Source organism: Astyanax mexicanus, chromosome 3 (genome assembly GCF_023375975.1).
Source record: "Astyanax mexicanus isolate ESR-SI-001 chromosome 3, AstMex3_surface, whole genome shotgun sequence".
Taxonomy (NCBI): Eukaryota; Metazoa; Chordata; class Actinopteri; order Characiformes; family Acestrorhamphidae; genus Astyanax; species Astyanax mexicanus.
The window spans coordinates 61,901,576-61,921,772 of NC_064410.1; the positions used below are offsets into that span (position 1 = coordinate 61,901,576).

The 20,197-nt window shown below is 38.8% G+C and overlaps 1 protein-coding gene across 2 annotated transcripts; it reads left to right on the forward strand.

Annotated features, from left to right (window-relative positions):
• Positions 1 to 1,852: 1,852 nt before the first annotated feature.
• gpnmb (glycoprotein (transmembrane) nmb) lies at positions 1,853 to 20,034 on the forward strand. Of its 2 annotated transcripts, none has more exons than XM_022665312.2 (12): positions 1,853 to 1,989; positions 4,807 to 4,938; positions 5,026 to 5,184; positions 7,161 to 7,334; positions 7,428 to 7,589; positions 8,539 to 8,859; positions 10,424 to 10,483; positions 10,606 to 10,842; positions 11,969 to 12,074; positions 14,047 to 14,267; positions 16,991 to 17,084; positions 19,189 to 20,034. In XM_022665312.2, exons 1-12 carry the CDS (start codon positions 1,935 to 1,937, stop codon positions 19,337 to 19,339), a joined length of 1,872 nt encoding a protein of 623 aa, XP_022521033.2. In that variant the 5' UTR covers positions 1,853 to 1,934; the 3' UTR covers positions 19,340 to 20,034. The 2 variants fall into 2 exon arrangements, with proteins under 2 accessions (XP_022521033.2, XP_022521034.2); XM_022665313.2 differs by having other exon boundaries at positions 5,026 to 5,166.
• Positions 20,035 to 20,197: the final 163 nt, after the last annotated feature.

A 20,197-nucleotide genomic window follows, 5' to 3' on the forward strand; every position in this document is an offset into this window, starting at 1 on the left:
TTCTTTTCTGTGCATAACAGACAGAAAACCACATTCTTACTTTTTTTTCAATCACTGGAGATAATTCAGGTCTAAAAGGGTTAACCTTACTTATGTTTTGTTTTAATAATAAAATAGCCAAAAAATAAAAACCTTAAAAGCAAAGAGCTTCATATTGGTCATATTGGTCATATTGTTTAACAATTATTATTATTATTATTATTATTATTTATATATTTTTTTTTAAAGAATAACTAAATACATTGTTTTATTGACATGTATTAATACTATGGCTGCTCAATGTGCATCGGATCAGCATCAGAAAACCAACACATGGAAAGTAAACTGTGCCCCATATTTTAACCCTGGCGTGATGAACTGCTGTTTGCCCAAATCACAGGTCTGATAAGTTTGTCCATCTCATGATGCACGATGGCTCCACTCGCCCAACACGAGTCCGCCTGAGTGATGACTCTGCAGAACCTGTTCCTCTTTCTGCTCTCAGCACCAATTTGAGATGATTTAGGACTTTAAAGGATTAAAACACAAAATAATAAAGAAAAAATAACTTTAAATACAGAATATCTTTAGAAGATCCAAAACCAATTCATCATGTTTCTCCTTTTCTTTTATATTCATTTATTTTCTTAATTTTTTTACTTGATATCTGAACACCTCAAACCAACCCTCACCAACTTTCTGCTAAAACCACAAAACCAAGAAGGAAAATTATTTCCTCAACAGAGACAGATATTGATAGGATTTAAATGGAACAAATAAAGTACACTGAGGGGAAAATGAGAGGACACTGACAGGACAATTAGAGAGAACTGAGGGGACAATGATGGGATATTGAGGAGGTACTTAAATGAAAATTAAGGAGTACTAAGGAACAATAAGGGGGACAATGACTGAAGAACCTATATAACTCTAAAAAGTTATTCGATGGAGCACTTGGAGTACTAAGGGGACACTGAGGGGGACATTGAGGGGGCATGAGAGGTACTTGAATTACTAAGGGGACACTGAGGGGGCATGATGAGCACTTGGAGTACTAAGGGGGCACAGAGGAACACTTGGAGTACTAAGGAGATTCTGAAGGGGGCATGAGGAGCACTTGAGAGTATTAAGGGTGGCACTGAGGAGCACTTTGAGAACTGAGGGGCCACTGATGGTGGCACGAGAAGCTCTTGGAGTACTAAGGGGACATCGAGGGGGCATAAGGAGCACTAAAGGGACACTGAGGGGGGCATTTGGAACACTTGGAGTACTAAGGGGACACTGAGGGGAGCATGAGGAGCATTTGCAGTACTAAGGGGACACTGAGGGGGCATGAGGGGCACTTGGAGTACTAAAGGGACACTGAGGGGGGCCTGAGGGGTGCTTGAAGTACTAAGGGGGCACTAAGGGGGACATGAGAGGTAATTGGAGAACTAAGGGGGCACTGAGGGGGGCATGAGGGGTACTTGGAGTACTATGGGGCACTGAGGGGGCATAAGGAGCAGTTGGAGTACTATGGGGGCACTGAGGGGGGTATGAGGAGCACTTGGAGTACTAAGAGGTGGCATGAGGAGCACTTGGGGTACTAAGGGGGGCACTGAGAGGGCATGTAGAGCAATTGGAGTACAAAGGGTAGCTTAAGAAATACTTGGAGTACTAAGGAGAGACTGAGGGGGAAAGAGGGGCACTTGGGGTACTAAGAAGGCCACCGAGGGGAACTTAGAAAAAACAGTGAGAAGGTCGAGGACCAGCACGCAGATAAACAGGAAGCGTAGAGGAGGAGGATGAGTCAGGAGCTGCGCGCGACCCTACAGTAATGAGGCATGAGACGCGCCTTGTTAGCAGGAAACGTCACATGAGCGCGCGCTATTAAATCAGGGGTAAAGAGAGAGAGAAAGAGAGAGACAGATTTCACTCCTCCACCACAGAGCTGCTGCAGACAGACCTGCTCCAGGATGCTCCTCCTGCTGGTGAGCGCGTGCCTGCTGACGGTCACGGACAGCAAGAAAAGTAAGAACATCCTAAAATAAAAAAATATAATAATATTAATATTAATAATACTAACAATAATGTTACTAAAGTAGTTAATGAAGGATTTTAAGACTAACTTAAGATGCGCTAAAGGTCAGGTGATAGCAAAAGAGAATCAGTACTGATTTTATAAAGAAGCGCGTGCGTCAATTAACCAATTAACTAATTACTTTAAACTCTGAGTACACTATCGTTTTTTTACAGTGTTATACAGAAGCAGGGATTAAAAATAGTGAGTATATTTACTTAAGATGTGCACAAAACTGTAAAAAATAACTGTAAAAATCTATATTGTCTTTGGGGTGGTACCCTCAGTACTCTCAGTACCTTTAGTTAATGGAAAAATCTGTACTATATTTACAAGGCACATTTAGACGAACTGAAGTTTTTTACATTCAGTACATTTTTTCTGACAGCGTAACACAAAAAAATAAGACCTTACATTTAATAAAAAAATATATACATTAAAAGTAAAACTGCAAAACATTACTAAGATTAAAGCAACGAGATACTGAATAGAACTGAAACCAAAAACATATACGAAATATTAATATTAAATGACATAAGTAAATGACATAACTAAAAAGAAAAAAGAAACCCCAAAGAAAATAAAAGATAAAAGATTATTAATAAGAAGTGTTTAAGGGTTAAAGAACCTTTTCTTGATGTAGGATTAAATTTATAATAAATAATATTATAATAATAAATATGTTCTTATTCGTACAGGGTTCTTCACGGAAGTACTTATGGTTGTCCTTTAGAGAAAATATATTATAAATTCGTTTTAAAAAAAGACAGAAAAACAATATATTATCTTTTAATTAGTGCTGGGCGATTTTCACAATTAATTCGATTGATTCGAATTACAGTTTTAATGCGATTTTACATACAGACCTTTTATCTTTTTATTCTTAAATATCCGTAAACACTATATATAGAGATCAAAAATAGATTTTTTTGTGAAAAAAATCTAAGATTCTTTTTTAAGCCATAATCATCCAACACTAATTTGAATGCAAACATTAATTTAATTCCAGCAATTTCATAGCATTTTTATTAGTCTATCTATTATCAAATTATAATGAAATATATTAAAAAACTACTGCCCGATTCACACTATGGACAAAAAAGCCAAAAAATATATATTTTTGCATAATAGGGACTATATTAATAGATTCAGTTATAAGTGTATACGCACGTGTTTATTTTATGTTATAAAGTGTGTACCAAATGTAAAAAATATATATTCTTTAATATTTTTGCCCTGTTTTCGCCCATATCGCGGGCGCGCGCACGGCACGCGGCTTCAGTCTCATGAGCCCAATTACTGCGTTAGTATAAGCGCGCGCGCAGCTCCGCGAAATCACGCCCGGACACGAAAAACAGTGTCTCCGTGTCTCCGTTAACCCTCACCTTCCACATCCAGATCATCACTTTCTCCATAATGTGAATATAACAGCTGTTCTTTATATTATATCAGATTTTTATGATGAAAGGATCAATAAAAGTGATCCAAAATTACTTGGAATTACACATTTTCACACTGACTTCTCCTGAAAAGTTGCTGTTTAGGAGAAAAATGGCATATCACAGTGATATATATATATATAAAATCTGCTACAAAAACACACTTATACTAAAAACATGATCATTAAATCATTAATTATTGGGTAAAATTACCTAATATTAAATATCCATGTGGCCAAAATAAGTAGACTTTTGTCAGATAGCAAAAGTGTATTGAATCAATGTTAATTAACGCACTGAACCAACTTTGATTTTTTTGTGCAAATCGATGTTATTTAATTTAATATCATGGTTTTGTATGTATTGATAAACTTTATTTATATTACGCATGTACATTACACATAAAATATAAATAATGCAAACAAATACATTTAATTACATTTATTCAGTGTTCTTTGCTATTCATATTAATACTTACATATAGTTATGAGCTTTTTAGTTCTGTAAAATTACAATATATTTATTTGTAATTTACAATAATTTACTTAGTTGCCCATAACTTCTTATAGTTTTATAATATAATTGTTTTTAATGTAGTGTTTTTATATAGACAGGTTTATAGATTATATATTTAGTTTGTTTTAGTTGTTCGTTTATGTGTGTACAGGTGTGCAGTAAGTGTATAAGTTTGTGGAAGATGTATAGGCATACAGGTGGATAGTATGTTTACAGGTGGATGGTAGATGATAGGTGTACAGGTGTGTGGTAGGTGTTCAGCATGGATAATGAGTCTGCAGATGTGAAAGTTCATGGTATGTGTACAGGTGTGTTTTAAGTGTACAGCTGTGTGATATGTTTGCAGGTGTACAGGTTTGTTTTAGGTGCAACTGAGTAATAGCAGGTGCATAGGTGTACAGGTAAGGGTACAGGTATGTATGGTTGGATGGTAGGTGTAGCAGTAGAAGATAATTGTACAGGTGTATATATGCATGATAGGTGTACAGGTGTGTGGTAGGTGTACAGCTTGGTAATAGCGGGTGCACAGGTGTACAGGTGGATGGTATGTGTACAGGTGGATGATGGGTCTGCAGGTGTACAGGTGTGTGGTAGGTGTACAGTATACAGGTACGGTACAGGTACAGGTATGTCCGGTTGGATGGTAGCAGTGAAAGATAAGTGTACAGATGTACTGTATATGTGCATGATATGTGTCCAGGTGGATGATTGGTCTGTAGGTGTGTAGGTGTGTGGTAGGTATAGGTGCACAGGTGATGTGTATATGTACCTGGACTTCAGGTGTGGTAAATTCTCCTTCTCTCTTTATTTTAGCGTATGGGGACATGTTTCCTCACAAGCACAAGCCCCCGTTCCCGTACCCCATCCCGGGCTGGGAGCCGGACACTAACCCGTGGGATGATGGTCTGTACCCGCCGTTCCCGCGGCTGCTCTCACACAGACACGGTAAGAGGGGTGAGATACGAGTCTTTTACAGAAATATTTCACAAAGTCCTCACACACCTCACCAGCCTTTACCCCTTCTGCTCTCAGGTAAACCAAAGGTGCGCCTCACCAGCGACAGCCCCGCCATGAACGGCTCATCCATCACCTTCAGCGCCCGCCTGGAGTACCCGCCCTGCCAGAGAGAGGACCAGAGCGGAAACCTGCTGTACGACGAGCCCTGCGAGGACGGTATGGTGGAGGCCTCAGGTGCTTCTCTCAGCACAGCTCTTCCACAGGTCACACAGTCTCACCTAAACACAGGTTAAACAGCTCAGTCTTACCTGAACACAGGTTAGACAATCTCACCTGAGCACAGGTTACACAGTCTCATCGGAGCAAATAATACGCAGTCTCACCTGAGCACAGATTACACAGTCTCTTCAGAGCAAAGATTACAGTCTCATCCGATCAAAGATTACACAGTCTTACCTGAGCAAAGATTACACAGTCTCATCTGAGCAAAGCTCTTCTACAGGTCACCTAAACACAGGTTACACAGCTTTACCTGAAGACAGGTTACTCAGTCTTACCTGAACACAGGTTAGACAATCTCACCTGAGCACAGGTTACACAGTCTCATCAGAGCAAATAATACGCAGTCTCACCTGAGCACAGGTTACACAGTCTCATCAGAGCAAAGAGTACACAGTCTCATCAGAGTAAAGATTACAGTCTCATCAGATCAAAGATTACACAGTCTCGTCAGAGCAAATAATACGCAGTCTCACCAGAGCAAAGATTACACAGTCTTACCTGAGCAAAGCTCTTCTACAGGTCACACAGTCTCACCTAAGCAAAGATTACACAGTCTCATCTGAGCAAAGCTCTTCTACAGGTCACACAGTCTCACCTAAGCAAAGATTACACAGTCTCATCTGAGCAAAGCTCTTCTATAGGTCACACAGCTTTACCTGAAAACAGATTACACAGAATCATCTGTGCAAAGCTCTTCTATAGGTCACACAGCTTTACCTGAAAACAGATTACACAGAATCATCTGTGCAAAGCTCTTCTACAGGTCACGCAGTCTTGCACAGGTTACACAGTTTTACCTGAGCACAGATTACACAGTCTCTTCAGAGCAAAGATTACAGTCTCATCCGATCAAAGATTACACAGTCTTACCTGAGCAAAGATTACACAGTCTCATCTGAGCAAAGCTCTTCTACAGGTCACCTAAACACAGGTTACACAGCTTTACCTGAAGACAGGTTACTCAGTCTTACCTGAACACAGGTTAGACAATCTCACCTGAGCACAGGTTACACAGTCTCATCTGAGCAAATAATACGCAGTCTCACCTAAGCACAGGTTACACAGTCTCATCAGAGCAAATAATACGCAGTCTCACCTGAGCACAGGTTACACAGTCTCATCAGAGCAAAGAGTACACAGTCTCATCAGAGTAAAGATTACAGTCTCATCAGATCAAAGATTACACAGTCTCGTCAGAGCAAATAATACGCAGTCTCACCAGAGCAAAGATTACACAGTCTTACCTGAGCAAAGCTCTTCTACAGGTCACACAGTCTCACCTGAGAAATCGTCACACAGTCTCACCTAAGCAAAGATTACACAGTCTCATCTGAGCAAAGCTCTTCTACAGGTCACACAGTCTCACCTAAGCAAAGATTACACAGTCTCATCTGAGCAAAGCTCTTCTATAGGTCACACAGCTTTACCTGAAAACAGATTACACAGAATCATCTGTGCAAAGCTCTTCTATAGGTCACACAGCTTTACCTGAAAACAGATTACACAAAATCATCTGTGCAAAGCTCTTCTACAGGTCACACAGTCTTGCACAGGTTACACAGTTTTACCTGAGCACAGGTTACACAGTCTTATCTAAGCCTAGGTTAACAGTCCTACCTGAGCAATGTTCACACGTTAAAAAGCTCGCACAGTGTTGGCTGAGTAATGTTCACACAGTCTTATAAATAGCATTACCTGAGATTTTCTACAGGTCAGAGTAGAGCTCCTCTACTATTACATAGCCTCACCTCAACACAGTTACCTCAGCCCAGGTAGGTGAGGTGACTAGGGAGCAAAACTGCTAGGGTTCAATCACTGCAGATTTACAATGTTTTTTAGAGGCTATGAAGCTATGAATGACAGTGTGCCGTAAATAGCTTTGTTATACTTAACCTGAATATAACAGCATGCTTCTCTTTTGTGCTCAGCCAACGGACAGGTGCAGTCCGCGTTCATGATAAACTGGAGCTCCTGGTTGGACGATTATGGTTTTGGAAAGTGTACGGATCTGAAGCGATGCAACGTGTTCCCGGACGGCAAACCGTTCCCACTGCACAGTGACTGGAGGCGCAGGGGCTACGTCTACGTGTGGCACACCATGGGTAAGAACCCAGTCAGAGAGACGAGTCTCCACATCCTACAGGGTTTTTATACCGTCCTTTATCAATCCTTCCTTACTTCTTTCCCTCTCTCAGGTCAGTATTTCGAGACGTGTGATGGCTCCTCCTCCAGTCTGACCCTCAACACCACCAACTGGACGTTTGGAGCCGGGGTGATGGAGGTGATGGTGTACCGTAAGCGGGAACGCAGGAAGTATAGCCCTCTCTCCACCGACAACACCGTGTTCTTCGTCACAGGTCAGTTTCAGACATTGGTGCTTAGTGAGAAGGTCATTTTTGGTAGAACATAAAAAGTCATAAAGTCATGGCAAAACTTGTGTTACAAATGCAATCAAATCCTCAGAGCAAAGTTCCTAAATCTAGTACAGTGGTATGAAAAAGTTCAGGCACTTCAGTTTCTGAATCAGTTTCTCTGATTTTGCTATTTATAGGTTTATGTTTGAGTAAAATGAACATTGTTGTTTTATTCTTTAAACTACAGACAACATTTCTCCCAAATTCCAAATAAAAATATTCTCATTTAGAGCATTTATTTGCAGAAAATGAGAAATGTCCGAAATAACAAAAAAGGATGCAGAGCTTTCAGACCTCAAATTATAAAAAAGAAATTCATATTCACAAAGTTTTAAACTTTCAAGAGTTCAGAAATTAATTTTAGGCGGGTTAACCCTGTTTTTTTTATAATAAAATCACAGTTTTCATGCATTTTGGGATGTTCTCCTCCACCAGTCTTACACACTGCTTTTGGATAACTTTATGCTGCTTAACTCCTAGTGCAAAAATTCAAGCAGTTCAGTTTGATTTGATGGATTATATTCCAGAGGTTTTCAATTTGGTAAAATCAAAGAAACTCATCATCTTTAAGTGGTCGCTTTTTTTTTCCAGAGCTGTATATCATATAGCAGAAGAACACACAATAATATTTGAGAAGTTTAAAGGATTTACAGGTGAATACAATTCCTCTAATATTTAATATTTTGTAATATTAGCCTCCCGTTCATTCATAATTCGCCTGGCCTTACCATAAGCACAATGGCCAGTGTTCAAACAACATCACTCACCAGATAACACCTCACAACCTACACAGGTGTTGGGCTGTTCCCAAGCCGTCTGCTGAGGTAACGCTTCATTCTCAGTTTACATGATAGTGCTGATTCTCCCCCCCTCTCTCTTTCTCTCTCTCCAGATAAGATCCCCCTGGCTGTGAACATCTCTCAGAAGGAAGGCGTGAACATCTCTGAGAGGAACGTCTTCTATAAAGGCTTCGACATCATCTTTAACGTTCAGGTTCACGACCCCAGCAACTACCTGAAGACCGCGGACGCCGTGGACTTCATATGGGACTTCAGAGACGGGAACCAGCTGGTCACCCACAGCAACGTGGCGACCCACGCCTACAGCGCTCTCGGGAACGTCACGGTGAAGCTGATCGTGGAGGCGGCGTTCCGCATCCAGTGTCCTCCACCCACGCCTACACCCATGCACTTCACCCTGCCATTTACTACAGGTAACACACACACACACACACACTTTCCTGTGTTTCATGCCTGCAACAGGTTCCAAAAAAAAAAAAGCTGGGATGGTAAAGCATTTCCAACGTTGTAATGTTGCTATTGTAAAAAAAAAAAAGTTTTTCAGGTGTTATTTTGCCCCATTTTTGCTGCAAACACATTTTAAGGTTTACAATAATACTCACCTCAGTTAGCACTTAGCACAGTAAATGGCTAATGCTAATAATGCTCCATCAGTGCTAGCCAGGGTTTGAAGCAGGCTGTAGTCTGATAATACTCACCTCTGAATGGCGAAAGAGCTAGCGCTTAGTGCGGGTAGCCGGTAATGCTAAAGCTGCTCCAGCAGTACTAGCCAGGGTTAGCAGCAGGTTAAAATCTGATAATACTCACCTCTGAATGGCAAAAGAGCTAGTGCTTAGCACGCTCAGCGGCTGATGCTAAAGCCACTCCAGCATTGCTTGCTGGGGCTAGCAGCAGGCTACAGTCCGATAATACTCACCTCTGAACAATAAAAGAGATAGTGCTTAGAGCGGTTAGCCGGTTATGCTTATGCTGCTCCAGCAGTCTACAACCCGATAATATTTGCCTCTGAACAGCAAAAGTGCTAGTGCTTAGCGCGGTTATTGGCTAGTGCTAATACTGCTCCAACAGTGCTAGCCAGGGTTTGAAGCAGGCTACAGTCTGATAATACTCACCTCTGAATGATGAATGAGCTAGCGCTTAGCACAGTTAGTGGCTAATGCTAATACTGCTCCAGCAGTGCTAGCTGGGGTTAGCAGCAGGCTACAGTCTGATAATGCTCACCCCTGAACGATGAAAGATCTAGCGCTTAGTGCGGGTAGCCGGTAATGCTAATGCTACTACCTCACTGGACTCTATTGCACACTGTGTAATAGAGTAATTACTACCTCACCTGGTCTTTTTTGCACACTGCAAAATTTGCACACTGTCTTGTTATTTATTATTCTTTGTCTGTATGGTGTTGTATTGTCTGTCTGCACTTTTGTACTGTTGCACTATTGTTCTGTCTACACTGTGTTTATGTGCACCATGGTCCCTGGAGGAACGTTGTTTAGTTTCACTGTGTACTCTGTATATAGCTGAAATGACAATAAAAACCACTTTGACTTTGACTTTGAGCTGCTCCAGCATTCCTAGCTGGGGTTAGCAGCAGGCTTCAGACCGATATTACTCACCTCTGAACAATAAAAGAGCTAGCGCTTTGTGCAGTTAGCCGGTAATGCTAATGCTGCTCCAGCAGTGCTAGCTGGGGTTAGCAGCAGGCTACAGCGTGGCTTTACTGCTCCTTATATACCTGACTGGTAGAATTCATACACAAGAAGCACCGGATTATAAGGTGCACTGATGATTTTTGAGAAAATTAAAGGATTTTAAATGCACCTTATAGTGCGAAAAATATTTTACATTTTATTGTTTTTACTTGGGATAGTAAATAATTGTATGAATAAGTATATCTACAAGTGTTCCTCATAAATTGAGTGTAAATAAAGTTGAAAAAAATAATTATCCCAACCGTTGTCCATCATTTCTACCCAACAGCAGTGGCCACGCCCCCTCCTCCTACCCAAGCCACCACAACCAAACTGGAGACCACTAACGGTGAGATGCAGATCTTATACACAAACTATTGTACCTGTGGGTTTGATTGATAAGGTACAGATCAAATACAATCAAAAGTTTTAACCAGAATCCATTAATCAACCATTTCTTTGATCTTTCAGCCCCACTGGTCACCACTGCACCCCCCACCACGGCCCAGCGCATCCCAGTGACGACCCCAGTCCCCTCCACCGAGCCCTTCCCTACTGATCCAGAGGTGAACACCAGCACTGATTCGGGGATTAACTCCACCAGCGCCGAGCCCACGCCTCCACCCGCACTGCGACACACACACCTCACACAGTCGGAGTGTTTCCGCTACATGCATGGAACCTTTGAAGATGAAATCATCATAACTGGTAAGATAATATACAGCTCTGAAAAAAAATGAAGAGAGCACTTCAGTTTCTGAATCAGTTTCTCTGATTTTGCTATTTATAGGTTTATGTTTGAGTAAAATGAACATTGTTGTTTTATTCTATAAACTACAGACAACATTTCTCCTAAATTCCAAATAAAAATATTCTCATTTAGAGCATTTATTTGCAGAAAATGAAAGATGGCTGAAATAACAAAAAAGATGCAGAGCTTTCAGACCTCAAATAATGCAAAGAAAACAAGTTCATATTCATAAAGTTTTAAGAGTTTAATATTTGGTGGAATATCCCTGGTTTTTAATCACAGTAGTTTTTATGCATCTTGGCATCATGTTCTCCTCCACCAGTCTTACACACTGCTTTTGAATAACTTTATTCCTTTACTCCTGGTGCAAAAATTCAAGCAGTTCAGTTTGGTTTGTTAGATTGTGATCATCCATCTTCCTCTTGATTATATTCCAGAGATTTTCTATTTGGTAAAATCAAAGAAATCTTAGGTGGTCTCTTATTTTTAGCTTTTAAATAATTATAAACCTAGCATATAACTTGTGGGAGATGACATGTAATAACAATAATAATAATAATAATAATAATAATAATAATAATAATAATAATAAACTTTATTTATATAGCACCTTTCATACATTAAAATGCAGCTCAAAGTGCTTTACATAGAAAAAGGCAATCAAAACACTAATAAAAAAGGAAAAATGGAAAAGGAAAAAACTGTAAAATTGAAGATAAAAGAAAGGAACATTCAAATAAGATGTAATAGAAAACAAAATAATATAAAATTAAAATTATAAAACTGTAAAAGGACAATAATAATAATAATAATAATAATAATAATAATAATAATACAATACAAATTACAAAAGATTGTGACTGTGAAATAAAACAATTAAAAGATAAAACAGATGGATTAATTATTAAAACAAAGTTTAAAGAAATATGTCTTAAGCTGCTTTTTGAAACTATTTACTGATGATGCTTGTCTGATCTCAAGTGGTAGATTGTTCCATTTCTTTGGAGCATAAAAACTAAAAGCTGCTTCCCCACTTCTCTTCTTATTAACTTTTGGAATTATAATATCTCACTGTTGTTCCAGAGCCTCGTTCCGTTCTGTTCAGTGCACCTCCGAGCAAAATCGTGGGGGTATCTGCTGCCAAAGTGACCAACAGCACTGTCAAGTTTGTGGTGACGTGTTTAGGAAGGTAAGCATCCATTCGTACCATGTGTACCCCTGAGAAATATGCACATCACTATCAGAAATATATATGAATTCTTGTGAGAATTATGTTTTCCCCGCCCCCTAGTTGCGTGAATTATACATGGTTATTACACTAATACAGTTATAATTATGCTATTTTAGGGCTTTAAATAATAATTTTATTTAAAGATTATGAAATTACATATCATAGTGGCTTCAACACGAATGTGTGTAAAATTCTGATATTCTTTATATGTTTTATGCAGCTTAAACAGCCTGGGCTAAATCTACCACAAACAACACTGATTTATCCAAAGTGTGTACAGGACACAGAAAACATACCATCACATTAATTTTATGTTTACCCAGTTGTCCCGATTAAATTAGGAAAAGTCACCAAGTATGAAGAAAATAAAATGATATTAACTGATTATTTAAAGGCGTTAAACATTGAATGGGGTCAAATTAACCCCAAACATAATAGAAGGGTTAATGGCCGTATAGAAGTGATTTAATCGAAGGAAGAGGGTTTAAAGACATGGCTTGTTAAATGTTAAATTGTTAAATGAATGACTATTTTTGGTTTATAAACCTATAAATGAGGATAGACAAGACATGACAAGACAAGACAACCATATATTGACACCAAATTTGTGCACAGGTGGAATTTAGCTTCTGCCAGGGATTTTATTCAAACCCACAAACACTGCCACATAAGGAACTGAAGCACCCTCTAGCTCAGGGGTGTCCAAACTTTTTTTGTTTTTTGTATATAAAAACAAATAATGAAATATACCACTTTAAATAATACATTTTCCTGATTATTTCATTTACACACCATTTTACTTGACTTATTCTCTTTATCTTTGACAGTGTCTCTTAATTACGGCAACTTTTAGACTCTGGCCCGTTTTTCTGCACTAGAAATGCACACTCTCTCCGCTTTTAGACTCTTTGGCCCGTTTTTCTGCACTAGAAATGCACACTCTCTCCGCTTTTAGACTCTTTTGCCCCGTTTTTCTGCGCTAGAAATGTGCACTCTCTCCGCTTTTAGACTCTTTGGCCCAATTTTCTGCGCTAGAAATGCGCACTCTCTCCGCTTTTAGACTCTTTGCCCCGTTTTTCTGCACTAGAAATGCGCACTCTCTCCGCTTTTAGACTCTTTGGCCCAATTTTCTGCGCTAGAATTGCGCACTCTCTCCGCTTTTAGACTCTTTGCCCCGTTTTTCTGTGCTAGAAATGCACACTCTCTCCGCTTTTAGACTCTTTGCCCCGTTTTTCTGTGCTAGAAATGCGCACTCTCTTCGCTTAAGACTCTTTGCCCCGTTTTTCTGTGCTAGAAATGTGCACTCTCTCTGCATTTAGACTCTTTGGCCCGTTTCTGACACCTAGTGTTCAAACTTTGAATCTCACATTATTAAAACCTGCTTAACAGCGGGCCAACTTTCATTCTATTTCTAAAATACCTCGCGGGCCGCTCCAAAAAAGGAAACGGGCCGCAAATGGCCCGCGGGCCGTAGTTTGGACACCCCTGCTCTAGCTAGTGTAGCTTCTTAATGCTTTCTTGTATCTTTTTTAAATGTAGTAATTTGTTTGTCAAGACCCTACTGAATCAATAAATGTACAGCATGACTGATTTTTCATCTTTTGCCATTCAGAGGCGAATATTATCGGACTGTACCCTGCTGGAGCAGCATAAGCATTAGCTACTAACCGTGCTAAGCACTAGCACGTATGCTGTTCATGGCAAGTTTTATGTAAACTCCAAAAATAACAGCCTTTTTTTTACAATTTCTTTTGCATTCAATGCTCTCAAATGGAACCTAAATAATGGAAGGTGAATTATTGTTTTGTCCCAAGTGTCTACTTTAGTTTAAGCCCTGAATGTTCATTGTGCTATATGTAAAACTATAAAAAGATATGAGCTTCTTATGAATCTCCTTATTCTTCAGAACATATCTATTCTTCTGTTCCAGGATCCCTACCTCAGCCTGCACCACCGTGGCGGACTCTACCTGCCGCCAGGTGGTGAGCATCATGTGTGATGATGTGCCGCCCTCTGCAGAGGGTTGCCAGGTCTCCCTGAAGCGAACCTTCCAGGAGCCAGGAACCTACTGCGTCAACATCACTTTAGGGGTTCCAGGAGGACTGGCACTCGCCACCACCACAGTTACTATTGGAGACAGCCCTGAGAAAGGTACAGGAACAGAAGAGAGAGGGCTTTACTGAGGGTCACTGGTATTAAAATAACTTCAGTTGTAGCTTAGAAAACAGACCAAAGAGTCTAAAAGCGGCAAGAGTGTTCAGTTGTAGCAGAGAAAATGGGCCAAAGAGTCTAAAAGCGGTGAGAGTGTTCAGTTGTAGCGCAGAAAAACGGGCCAAAGAGTCTAAAAGCGGTGATAATGTTCAGTTGTAGCGCAGAAAACGGGAAAAAGAGTCTAAAAGCGGCGAGTGTGTTCAGTTGTAGTGCAGAAAATGGGCCAAAGAGTCTAAAAGCGGCGAGTGTGTTCAGTTGTAGCGCAGAAAACGGGACAAAGAGTCTAAAAGAGGCGAGAGTGTTCAGTTGTAGTGCAGAAAATGGGCCAAAGAGTCTAAAAGCGGCGAGTGTGTTCAGTTGTAGCGCAGAAAACGGGACAAAGAGTCTAAAAGCGGCGAGTGTGTTCAGTTGTAGTGCAGAAAATGGGCCAAAGAGTCTAAAAGCGGCGATAATGTTCAGTTGTAGCGCAGAAAACGGGACAAAGAGTCTAAAAGCGGCGAGTGTGTTCAGTTGTAGCGCAGAAAACGGGACAAAGAGTCTAAAAGAGGCGAGAGTGTTCAGTTGTAGCGCAGAAAAAAATGGGCCAAAGAGTCTAAAAGCAGCGATAATGTTCAGTTGTAGCGCAGAAAATGGGCCAAAGTGTCTAAAAAAATTTCAGGCATGTTGGGAAAATTACTATTTCAGAGGGAAGTGTGTTTAATGTTTAATTTGTCAGGAATCAGTTGCCGTAATGAAGGAGTATAATATTAAGAGACATTATGAAACAAAACATCAATTTGAAAAATCTTAGTTTACACAACACTGTCAAAGATAGATGAAGATAGTAACTAAAGTGAAAAAGGTGTGTAAATGAGTAATCAAGAAATTGTCTTATTATAAGTAATATACTCATTATTTGTTTTATTACAGTGACTGCACATATATTTTTCCTTCTGGCCTCCAACAAAAAAGTTTGGACACCCCTGCAATAAACTGAATCAAATAATGTTTAGAGATCTTGGGCCCAACCCTGGTCCTGGAGAACACCCTACTCTATGCACATTTGAGTGGTTCTCTGCTCTAACACACCACTTTAAATCTAAAGGTCTAATTAGTTAATTAAGGCGTGTTGGGAATAAGAAAACCAGTGATCTATTTTAAGCTTTTATTTCTTGTATTGTTGATGATTATGAAGCTTACAGCCAATGAAAACCCAAAAATCAGTGTCTCAGAAAATTATAATATAATAATATTATATAAGATCAACTGGTACTTCTGGCACAGTGAGCAATTGCTAAGTCCTGCTGGAAAATCAATAAATTAATCAATCAATCAATCAACCTTAATTTTGAACCCTCAGTTTCAGTGTAGCTGAGCATGTACAAATACAGAGAATGAGAAGGCAAAGAAAATAATAACTACATTTAATCATTCTACGATAACAGTGAATAAAAGATAAAAAAAAAATAAAAAATAGTAATAACAATAAAATAAAATAGTAATAAAATTTGGTTTAATTTATAAGAAATTAATTAAAAAATATAAGATTAATACTACAGAAAACCTGTTAAAATTAAGCTAAAAACTTTTACATAGTACAAAAAATGAATTAAAAAAGTAATTAATAAAAAAAAAAACAAATAATAATAAAATAATAATAACAAAAAACTAATCAAAATGAGTTAAAAGCAATAATACAAAACTAGTAAAAAAAAAAATAATGAAAGAAATAAAAAGGAAATAAAGAACTAAGAGAAGAACTAGGAGAACTAGAAGAACTAAAATAAGAAATAAAAGATGAATAAGATATAGTAAAACAGGTACAGGCTGTCTGAAGGTAGTTAGATATTCAAAGTTTAAAATGACTGATTGACATCAGTTAACTGAGTTTAGAGTTTCATGTAGTAAATTTCAGCCCACTGGTGCTCAGTAGCTAAAAGCAGATTTTTAGTTCACTGTAGGATTTTCCCGGAAAACACTGAACACAGTGGACCAACACCAGCAGATGACATAACTTTCCACTGACAGAAGTATCAATTGGTCTTATATAATATTCTAATTTTCTGAGACACTGATTTTTGGGTTTTTATTGGCTGTAAGCTTCATAATCATCAACAATAATGTTTAATACATCTATATAATAAATGAGTATCACATTTTCAACTGAATTACTGAAATAAAGTAACTTTTAATATTTTTTTTTTTGAGATACACTAGTACATTGGCCATCACTAAAAGTGGTTGTAATAAAGCTGTAGCACAGTGCTAACCTGTTCAGGAGAAAACTAGCAGCTCTTCATCTGTCTTGTAGTCCTTCTAGGCTCCATTCTGTCTCCATCTATTAAACATATCATCAGTATTTACTTTGTAGAAGGATGCAGACATTCCAACATGCTGTGTTTTCCTGCTCTAGTTTTCCACACCCGGCAACCCGGGCTGAGGAAATAGCACTAGGTAATGGGAAAGGCAGTGGGAAAGATTTCCATTCTGTAACAAACAGTTCAAAGAAGATCATACTCCTAAAGATCTGCTGTCTAACCATTCTAAAGCTTAAACTTAGCATGTTTAAAGGAAAATAAAAGATACATACCTTTAAATATATCAGTGAGAACAAAGTAAAGCAGGCTTGGGTTTGTTGGTAGATCTGTAATCTTGTTTTTTTTAAATATTTTTTTCGCCTGTAGGTTCAGGTAAGTCACCTCGTGTGGCTGAGGTGGTTCTGTCTTCCACTGCTGTGCTGGTGGTCATCTTCGCCTGCATCGCCTTCATGGTGTACAAGTAAGTAAAACATGGAATACTCTGGATTACTGTAATTGGCTGATTAATAGCCCTCGCGATGGCCAACAGAACCCACATATTATATTATAGTTTTTACACTTTACTGTAACAAAGATAATGTAATTATTCCAAAGTCTTTCAAGATCATGCTGCTGTCTTATCAGATCAATGTGTTGTTAGCCATCGAAAAAAAAAGTTATCCAGGTTGGCTATTTTTGGCCTTGAGTCTTACAGTTAAGAGTTTAGTTTGTTTTTAAGGAAGTAAATAATAGAGAGAAGCTTGCATCAGCTAGCATTAGCTTTTAGCATAGCTTGGATCCCTGTTTTCCTCTTTACATTTTGCAACTCAAGGCCCACCTAACCATTATCTCACTATAACCGAACTCTCACTATAACTCGTTACCAGCATAAACACAGTTTAACATTGTAATAAAAGCCACATTCAGGTAGAGAATGTGTAGTCTAGCAGGTTTGGAAGTCACCAAACCGTGCTAGACACTGGCCCCTCAAGGACTTGAATTTAAGGACTAGTGTTGCCAACATCTCAGTAAGGAAAGTAGCTATTGGCTGTCCTAAAAGTCGCTAGAAGTCGCTAAATGACGTCATCACCTAATTTGCGTGATGCATGTTTTTGAAGCTGTAAAGGATTAAGGTTGTGGGAGATAAAAAAGTGAGTAAAAAACACTCTAAATATGTTAGAAATGTTACAAATGAACTTCAACAAATGAACAACTTCTGTTTCTTTTTAAATAAGCAGTCATTTTTTTACAATAACTTCATTAACCACATTTTTTTTTTGTTTTTTTGTTTTTTTTTTAAGTTTTCTTTATTTTTAAACCTATTATGGTTCAATAGATATTTAGCTTTTTACAAAGAGTCAGACACTGTGGAGGAGGTGAGTGACAGGCTACGTGGTGAGTGACTGAGACTGTGTGAGTTAAATTCAGTGATTTCTTTTCGTGTCACACTGAAGACAGTTATATTTATATCCTGCTTTGTAAATATGGGGCGGGGTCAGTCAGCGGCGGCTGTGAGCATGCTCAGTTGATTTACAGTGTGTTCGTGGAGCGAAAAAAAGGTCTGTTCTGACTGTGTGAGACTGCACTGTGAGTGTTGAGGGCGGGGCTCACGGCAGCACCCGCTGAGGACAGTGACTGAAGAGCATGTGTGTTCATCTTAGAATCGGCAAAAGTCTCCAATAACACCACAAAAACTCGCTAGACTTGTCGCTAGTCGCTTTTTTACAAAAAAAGTCGCTAGAGGGTCTGAAAAGTCGCTAAATATAGCGACAAAGTCGCTAAGTTGGCAACACTGTTAAGAACACTGTTCTAATGTCTCACTCAACAACGTTTACCTGAACATTACCAGGCTGAAGTGACTTAAATCTGATTTTTTTATTGGCTGTTTGAACATGCCAAATCAGATTTTTTTTTAATTAGATTTGAGTCACTTTCATGTGTGGTCCTAAATCGGATACGTATTCGATCCACGGACATGTGACATTAATGTGAACAGTCAAATCAAATCTGAATTCATGCGTCTTTTTGCTTTTACGCATTAGCGCTACATGCTTCTCTCTTGTACCCTCACTGCATCTCTTGGTGCAGCTCTGCAGCTATAGCTGAAAAAAAAAAACAGCAAAAGCAAACCACCTGGCCTTTTTTCACCTCCTCGACCTGAGCATGAACTTCAGAGCAGCTGTTTACTGTTTCTCCACTCCAGCAAAAGATGCTCCACATATGAGCTGCTAACAAACGCATCCATTTCCCTTTATAAAGCTACGAGTCTCTCCTCTCTCTAATATGAGGGTTGTATTTTGTTGGTGGTGAAGAAGGAGGCGTTTATACAGGTATCAATGTGCAGCATGTGAGACGTCTCAGGAACAGATTCTGTGTTCACATTACACACAGATACAGATCACTTACATTTACAGTGAATGTGAACCGTCAAGATAGACAAATCTGATCTGAGGAAAAAATCTGATTTGAGCAACGTGGCTTATAATGTGAATGTAGCCAAAGTGCATTTAAAAGCATCAATCAACTGCAGAAGTAAAGATACTGTAATTAATCATTTTAAACAGGGTTTTTTTTCTTTCTTTTAGGCGCTACAAGGTGTATCGCCCAGTTCGGCGCTCTATGCTGGAGGACGCTGAGGGAGTCCGAGTGGTCAGCAGTCCTCTGAGCAAACTGAAGGCGGCGCTGTTCCCGACTGATGAAGAAAGAAGCCGCCTGCTGACTGGCAGACGAGTGTGAGCCGGAAACTACACCTGAGAAACACCTGAAGAACACCTGAGCTACAACCTGCCTGCCTCCTGCTTTCATTGAGGACGGCGGGGGGCATACGTAACCTTAACTAAATATGTTTAAATACGTTTCTGCAGTAAAGAAAATACTACAGTTACCTAAAACTACAGTATTATTCACTTAGTACTGGGGGGGCGGTTTGAAATTTGATTGTTTGATGGATGCGTAATGTATGTAGTTTCTAAGGGCTGGATAATCTAAGACTTATACTTTTTTTTGTAACAGCCGGATGTTGTGTTGTCTTCTTTTTGTTTTATATGACTAGTTTAGAAGTGCTGAAAACACTTTAAAATAACCATATTGCTCTAAAAGTTCTATATTTCCACTTAGATATTGAAAAGAAATATATAAAAACTGAATTATATTCCTTAATACACTGCAAATAGTGTATTTATAATGTATCTTGCATATCATGATATATATGCCCCCCCCCAAAAAAAAATAAAAAAAGTATTTGTTCGTGTTCAAGTAAAGATGCACTAAAAGCTCTAAATGCTGGAATCTTACCGAAGCATATCTTATTTTATTTTTTGTTTTTGCATTTTTTTTATTGCCTTTTAATTAATTATTAATTCACTGACTAATGTAAAAATGACTCTCATTAATGCTAATGGAGAAGTGATTCTAATAAACATTAAAAACAAGTGTTTCTAATTAATTTAAGAACTCCGGAAGACATTCATTTACCATTACGAAACTGTTAAAACTGGGTTTCAGCAGTTTTAGGATTATGGGAACAATGAGTGTTTTCTCGTTTGAATCAGGTAACAAGTTTGCGAACTTGGAAGGATTTCTCCCCTTGGCAAG

Excerpts from the sequence above, each read along its gene's own strand:
- gpnmb (XM_022665312.2), top strand. The coding sequence starts at position 1,935 with ATGCTCCTCCTGCTGGTGAGCGCGTGCCTGCTGACGGTCACGGACAGC. Across the intron at positions 1,990-4,806 it reads GGTCACGGACAGCAAGAAAA|CGTATGGGGACATGTTTCCT; the intron begins GTAAGAACATCC and ends TCTTTATTTTAG. Across the intron at positions 7,335-7,427 it reads CTACGTGTGGCACACCATGG|GTCAGTATTTCGAGACGTGT; the intron begins GTAAGAACCCAG and ends TCCCTCTCTCAG.